General features: G+C 38.6%; 1 protein-coding gene across 1 annotated transcript; it reads left to right on the plus strand.

Annotated features, from left to right (window-relative positions):
* Positions 1 to 346: 346 nt before the first annotated feature.
* LOC130461404 (uncharacterized) lies at positions 347 to 7,044 on the plus strand. The gene is made up of 11 exons (XM_056829498.1): positions 347 to 501; positions 737 to 851; positions 1,224 to 1,372; positions 3,879 to 4,155; positions 4,240 to 4,342; positions 4,421 to 4,548; positions 4,629 to 4,707; positions 4,788 to 4,899; positions 5,613 to 5,788; positions 5,870 to 5,990; positions 6,438 to 7,044. The coding sequence occupies exons 3-11, from the start codon at positions 1,226 to 1,228 to the stop codon at positions 6,963 to 6,965; spliced, it is 1,671 nt and encodes a 556-aa protein (XP_056685476.1). The 5' UTR covers positions 347 to 501; positions 737 to 851; positions 1,224 to 1,225; the 3' UTR covers positions 6,966 to 7,044.
* Positions 7,045 to 7,252: the final 208 nt, after the last annotated feature.

Here is a 7,252-nt window from a genome sequence, read left to right on the forward strand (position 1 = left end):
TGTATAGTAAGCATCCTATTAAATGTAGCCGTTCTCTTGGTCAATCTTCAAAAGGTTAACCACCAATTTTAGCAAGTTTCCTAATCGAGCCGGTTTTGTATCACCACTTTTACCCACTTCCCTACTCGAGTATTCCTAATTAAGGCGTTTTTTCCCCTGTCAACTTAGCTTGAGAATATCACTTTAGACGCTTGCAACTTATCTATTACTAACTTCTTTTGAAATATACACTCGGAAACTGGTTATACGAATGTAACCATCATGGTTCTACAGATGTTGCTCACCGTAATATAGGATGTTCCGTAACCCTTTAAATAGAAAATCTCGCAGAAATCTATGAAGCACTAAACTTTCATCATGATATTAATACTTCACACTAATTTTTCCAGCCTAACCTTATATAATGTTATTAATACTTCAGCCTCTTCCAAAGGTGTTTGTTTTTTTCTCAGGAAATAAAAAACCAGCAGACCACAGTACATGGTCATACCCATTAGAGAGGTATGTATCCTTTTATATTGTAGTCCTTAAAATCAGCTGTACCTGGTAAAGATTTCCCTCTTAAAGTTTAAGGCAACACGTTTTTACATAGCAAAGTATGGTTTAAATAGTGTTAGGACATGGTAATACAAGACTTCACCTGCTACAAGGACAATAAAACACTATTCTGAATAGTTGATTTGCTGTTTTGCCCATGCCTCTTTGCTTACTGCTGTGCCTTTCTTTTGAACCACAGGTTTTCCTTCCCTCTATATATGAAGATGTAGCACCCTCTATTCAGTCCCAATCTTTTACAACCTAAGCAGAATTTTACAGCTTCCTCTCCACAATCAGAATCTGCAGTTTGTCAGGTATGACCAAATCAAATGGAATTTATTGCTTTGATGTATAAGATCATAAATGTTTGCATTATTGTTTTTTAAATGCCTGCCAATTGAATATAGATTTGTTTTACTAGGTTTGTATTCTCTGCATAACTGATAATTCAAAGTTATACAGTTACAAAAAAAGATGATGTTGTTATGTTAGCTAAAACAGAATTCATGATTATTTCTGTGGGATTAATCATATTTCTTTTCTTTGTATTCTCTGCATAATTGATAATTCAAAGTTACACAGTTACAAAATAAGATGATGTTGTTATGTTAGCTAAAACAGAATTCATGATTATTTCTGTGGGATTAATCATATTTCTTTTTCTTACCATGTGTACAAACTCTAAGAAATGAAGCCTGAACGCGTGTATCTGGATCAGCTAACCGAAAAAAGCAAGGGCTACAAGGTTAAGGTCAAGGTCGTAGAGAAAGGACCGGAAAGGAACTCTCCTTCAAAGGGAATCCTATTCCAAGGACTTGTGATGGAAGATGACAAGGTATAATTGTTTCATTTCGTTTCCCTTTTTTTCATGCTTGCTTACATGTTCTCTGCCAAGTTTATTTCCATCTGTTTTTTCCCCATGCCTTTACTAAGCTGCTGACTTTTAGTTGCCTACTGAGTGTTCTATCTTTTAGAGTTAGTTCTAAGATGCTGCTTATTTCTCAAGCAGCAGTTGGTGTTGATTTTTCCTCTGAATCTGTCAACACATAATAATTTTTTAAAAAGGAAATTCCTAATATCTCCTTTACACACTCAGTACTAGAATGCTAATAATCTGTCAACACATAATATATTGGGAAAAAGGAAATCCCTGCTAATCTGTCAACCTGGAAATGATGAACACATAGTAGTATAACAAATATGAGTATCACAGACACTTCAGATCTGAAAAAGAGTTTACATTATGAATATCGTCCAGGAGTTTTTTTTCCTGTAAACAATAACGATTTCCCGAATATGACTGCATGTTTAGTCACACGTGTTCACCACTGAAATTAAGTATATGGGGTTCCATGTTACTCTGTAATCATACATGTTTTATGTCGAATTGTATGCATGCAACTGCTATGTTTACATTTTTTCCCCCTGGTGTACTCTCATTTCCTTCCCTGTTTGTGGTCTATGCATATGGTTTCCTATTCACGCTGCCATTCTGTTAACTTATTTAGTATTGATAGATACGTTAGATACGTTAACATAGTAGCATCGTCCAGTGATTAGAATTTTTCATTCCGTAATACCGTCCAGTGATTAGAATTTTTCCCATTATAAATACCGTCCAGTGATTAGAATTTTTCCCATTATAAATACCGTCCAGTGATTAGAGTTCCCATTATAAATACCGTCCAGTGATTAGAATTTTTCATTCTAACTCCTTTCACTTAGTTGTCCATTCAGAAGAATAACTCGTAAAGTTGTACCTCCTCGCTCTTTAAAAAACATATGAACTCCTTACACTTAGTTGAAAAACATAAACATCCTACCTTCTTACTCTTCAAAAAACATAAGAACTGCTGGCCAGCGTACGTCATCTATCAAATTATTGGATTTCCTGGATACGACTGCATATTTAGTCGCACGTGGTCACCACTGGAATTAGGTTTCTGGTAATAACTCTTTAATCATCAATGTTTTATATCGAATTGTATGCATGCAACTGCTGTTTTTTAAAAAAAAATCTGGTATAGTCTTATTTCCTTGGCCTGTTTGTGTTTTTTGCATATGGCTTGCTATTTAAGATGCTATTCCGTTAACTTATTTAGCATTAATAGATACCTTAAATAAGTTAACGGAATAGCACCGTCATAAGGCATAAAACTATAATGTAAAAGCAAATAGATAAATACATACAACACTTGCAAATTTAGGGGACATGAATAACACTGCTTCATTAATAGGTCTAACATTAGGATACATTGGATCGAAGGTAGCTCTCTATACATTATGGGGGCAAGACATGACGGACGGTCTGATCAAGCCTGTGCCCGGGGAGGGCCAGCCACAGGGCAACCAATGCAACCAGGACAGGCTCATAATAGAGCTGTCCAGCGGTTACCTCTTGTTGCTCATATAGTGCTGGTCCTTAGGTGGTTTGTAATTCTGAAGGCGCATACCTTGGGGGGACAACCAATCGAACCAGACATTCATGGTGTCAACCCTCAGTTTCATAAACCTTCATCTCATCAAACCTACACATGGCCTGGTAATTTAACTGTATGTCGTGTTAGTATCGACAATACATCAGACCATGGTACTTAGTATCGACAATACATCAGAACATTCATGTTAATTGTGATATTTCTGTAAGTATCCAGGTATTCATACACCATCTAAGCATGCTGAACATGATATGTTGTGTACCAAAGGGTACAACAGACGACTCGATCTTCACATCACTTGCCATTTGAGGAGCGTTTAGTTTTGAGGCTTTTAGGTGAATAGGGATTTATTTCCCTTCAGAAAACAGTATACCTGAATAGAGGATAGGTAAGAGAGTGAGTTGGAGAAGGTTGCTTTTTATAGGGGAGTATGCCCATACAGTTGTTAGTTTATATTAAATTATGATGCAAAGTCATTGGTGAGCTTTATCTATTCACACAGTGGAGGGCAGGGAGGCCCAACCATGAATAAGGTTGGATGCCATGTGTATCAGTCTGATTTATGCAGTAAAATCAGCAGTTTTAGGCCACCCAGATTAGTGATTTAAATGTAATATTGACCAGAATCAGCTATTCCCAAAATGCATGTTTTCTATGTCAGTCCTATACATCAATGTTCCCCCACAGGTGTTAGGCTTTCTTCTGTTGCTTCATTCCCAATGCATAGCTGCTATCTAGAAAGGATTCAGTTCTGCCTAAACCCGTTGCCTTAGGAAAATAGGCCTTTCGACTATGCTCCCATATTGTTGACCATGTATAGTTACGGTTTTATTTATCAAATATGCACACATGTACTGGTGGTAGTTACTTATTTAAGCTGTTGTATGCTATTGCTTTATGCAGGGAAATCGAATGCGTGCTGCACTTTTTGGAAATCAAATTGATGTCTACAAGGAAGCTATTGAACACTTAGGGAGTTATGAGATAGCTAATGCTACGATTAAAGCCAGCGATGAATATTGGAAAGCCAAAGACGCGAAATACGGTCTGCTTGGATACCAGATGAGCTTTGGCTCACAGGCGGTAATCCAACGAATGAATGCTGAGTCAGGGCCAGTATTACCGGAATACCAATGCCTAGCCACCATCCCAAGAGTGTATGATCCAACTGACAGATTTGGTAAAGAACCTACCCTCTTCCCTACTATGTTGTGATACTATACACATGCGCCAATACTTATTTCTATGCTCCTTTTATTTGCAGATATTGTTGCTGTTGTTCTATACCTCGAAGAAGAAGCACGGAAAGTCACTGGATTTGAACAACGCGAATACTTAGTTCGTGAAATTGTGGTGACAGACCATAGGTACGACTCATACTCTATTTAAAAATCTAAACATCTTGCGCTTTAATCATCAGTGCCAAACCTTCGCCACTTTTGCAGCAATGAGCAGCCAATCACAATTACTGTTTGGAACGAGCTGACTGGAGAACATTGCAAACCGCTCTCCTCATGGGCAGAACAGTTCACTATTTTTGGATTCACGGCTTTGAGAGGCAGCTTTCATAAAGGTTTTGATTACCTTAATCCTCCATTAGTGTCTGAATACACAGTTTCAATTATCTTACAAAAGACGCTGCGAAATGTACAGGATTTTCCCTTGGTTCCACCATGTCTACTAGAATCATTACTGATCCAAAAGGAGAAAGAGCAGACGCATTGAGGGAATGGTAAGACAGCACATGTCATTCCTTATCCTTTAAAAACACAACATAAAATACCTGGCAACTAACCTCGATATGTTTTGTAGGGTCAAAAATCGCACCGACTGGCTGAGTGACAGGCAAGCAAGGGTATTGGATGTCAGGAACCCTACGAAAGAGAAGGTGATCATCACACTGGACTCCCTGAAGCTGAAAAGGGTATAAACCTTTGCTTTTGTCCTATGTACCTTGATTATCGTCTACAATTATTAAAACTCCAGTCAATGACACAATAATCTCAGATGATTTCATATTCCCAACAACAAAAAACTAATATTTCTAGGCTGCCATATCAGTGTTGGACTATGTTTGCATTGCATAACTGCTAAGCTAAGCTAAGCTAAGTAAGGAAAAAATGTCAGCAAAAAGAAAAAAAAAAACGGATAATGGAAGGAACATCAAAGATATTACATAGCCTAAACTAAATTGCGTTGCATAGCTACTAAAAATAGATAGGGAATTTAAGGACTGCTACAACATCATCATTGTGTTTACATTGCATTGCATAACCTAAACTATATTGCATTGCATAACTGCTAAACTAAGTAACGACAAAATACCATCCAACCAACTACGCTAACTTTACATTCAGTGAGAACAGAAATACATGTGACATAAGTAATACACAGGTAGTTTTTGTCTGATTAGAGCTGTTATAATGTTGCTTCATAATAAAGCGATCATATGCGAAAAAGTGACGGCCTCAAGAAAGTGGCCCGGGGTAACTGAGCTTAAACCTGTTGGAAACCCACACTCATATGCGAAAAAGTGATACACAAATAATGTATGTCTTATTGTTCCGGTAATGTAGATGCACTTCAGAATATAAAGAAGTGTGCCTGACTTGTGAACCTGTCGGATTTTTTCCCTAGCCTTACAACACCTTGCAAGAGCAACGCCATTGGCTCAGGGTTACAATACCCAACCCTCAAATGAGCACGATCAATGCATACCTGGGGTGCTCTGCTTGTGGACGGCGTGGAGACATTCCAGCAGGGACATCCTACACTTGCACCAGATGTAAGGCAGATACCGTGTCTACTCCAAAGTAAGCTGCAAACTTTAGAATGCTTTGTTACAGACGAATACATGTAATGCTGTGTCACACTTTTGCAAATGATCATTGCAGGATTACCTACAATTTCGTGGCATCTGATGGGACTGGCACAATGGAATGCACCTCGTTCACTGAAGATTCTGAAAAGTTGTTCAGGATGACGGCTGCAGACACGTTCAGGATGAAGCACAGCGTAAGCCTATCTCCCTTAGACTAACAAGTCAACCATGGAAGAATGTTGCAAAACCCATTAGAATGTACACATATACAAATTTAGAAAGAAAAGAACGCAACGCTGCACATTGTTATAAAATTAGGCGACCACTGTAAAAAATCAACTTTAAATTTATCAGGTTAAAACTGCAAATTACATAAGAAATTAAAGACAAACAGAGACCACACAAAGGGCATTCGAACTTGTTATACACACTTCCCTGATGACATTTAAATTCTTACAGTGGACTATCAAAAACTTAGTAGGTAGATAACTTATTAAACAATCAGCCATATACTTGCATATGAAATTAGGAGCTTATTGCAGTTTGTGTTGCCTTTATTAATCCTTCGGTGTCAATTGTTTCTTCTACCATACATAGGCTGGAAAACGTTTCCTAAGCTTAACAAACACCTGTATTTCCAGAATGATGCAGCGACCTTTGAACAGCTCCAGGAAATGCTCAAGTCCAACCACTTTCTGCTGGAAATCGGTCCAACAATGGGCCTTTCAAAGAACGGCGTGCTTGAATGGTGCTTGAAATCGATTGATTTGGAATCTGGGGAGGCCCAAGCAGAAAATGTTGAGCATCACTTTGCTGATCAGCAGGCTGAACAGGGTCCGAGTGCCAGCCAGGTGCTTGCACAAGCAACAATTGCTAGGCAGCAGCTTGAACAACCAACACTTCGTAGGAAGAACCCTGAGCAAGCAATGGTTACTGGGAAGCAGCCAGAGCAAGGAGCCATTCCTCAAAAGAAACTGAAGCAGCAGCTTGAACAACCAACACTTCGTAGGAAGAACCCTGAGCAAGCAATGGTTACTGGGAAGCAGCCAGAGCAAGGAGCCATTCCTCAAAAGAAACTGAAGCAGGAATTCATAGCTGAGCTCCATGCTGCACAGGGGAGTATTGCAAGACAATCAGACGAAGAGGAGGATGACTCCTCTGGTAAGTAATTCAAGTGCATCATTAGTTGTCCCTTTTGCTTAGGATGAAGAAGCCAGATCCTCTGGTATGTAATTCAAGTCAATCAGTCATCCACCATTTTGCTTAGCTAAGATTAATGTCTTGTAAAATAATTAGTATTGTAGTTGATCTACCTTGGAAACTTGTAAGATATAGGTAGTCTCTACTTAGCCTGGAATCAACGAGTCCTACACTTCATGCCAACAGAAATAGCTTCTGTTGCGATCGTATAGAAGGTGGGAATGAAGCCTCACTATCTAGAACCCCTTACATATTT

Source organism: Spinacia oleracea, chromosome 5 (assembly GCF_020520425.1).
Source record: "Spinacia oleracea cultivar Varoflay chromosome 5, BTI_SOV_V1, whole genome shotgun sequence".
In the NCBI taxonomy this organism is placed as follows: domain Eukaryota; kingdom Viridiplantae; phylum Streptophyta; class Magnoliopsida; order Caryophyllales; family Amaranthaceae; genus Spinacia; species Spinacia oleracea.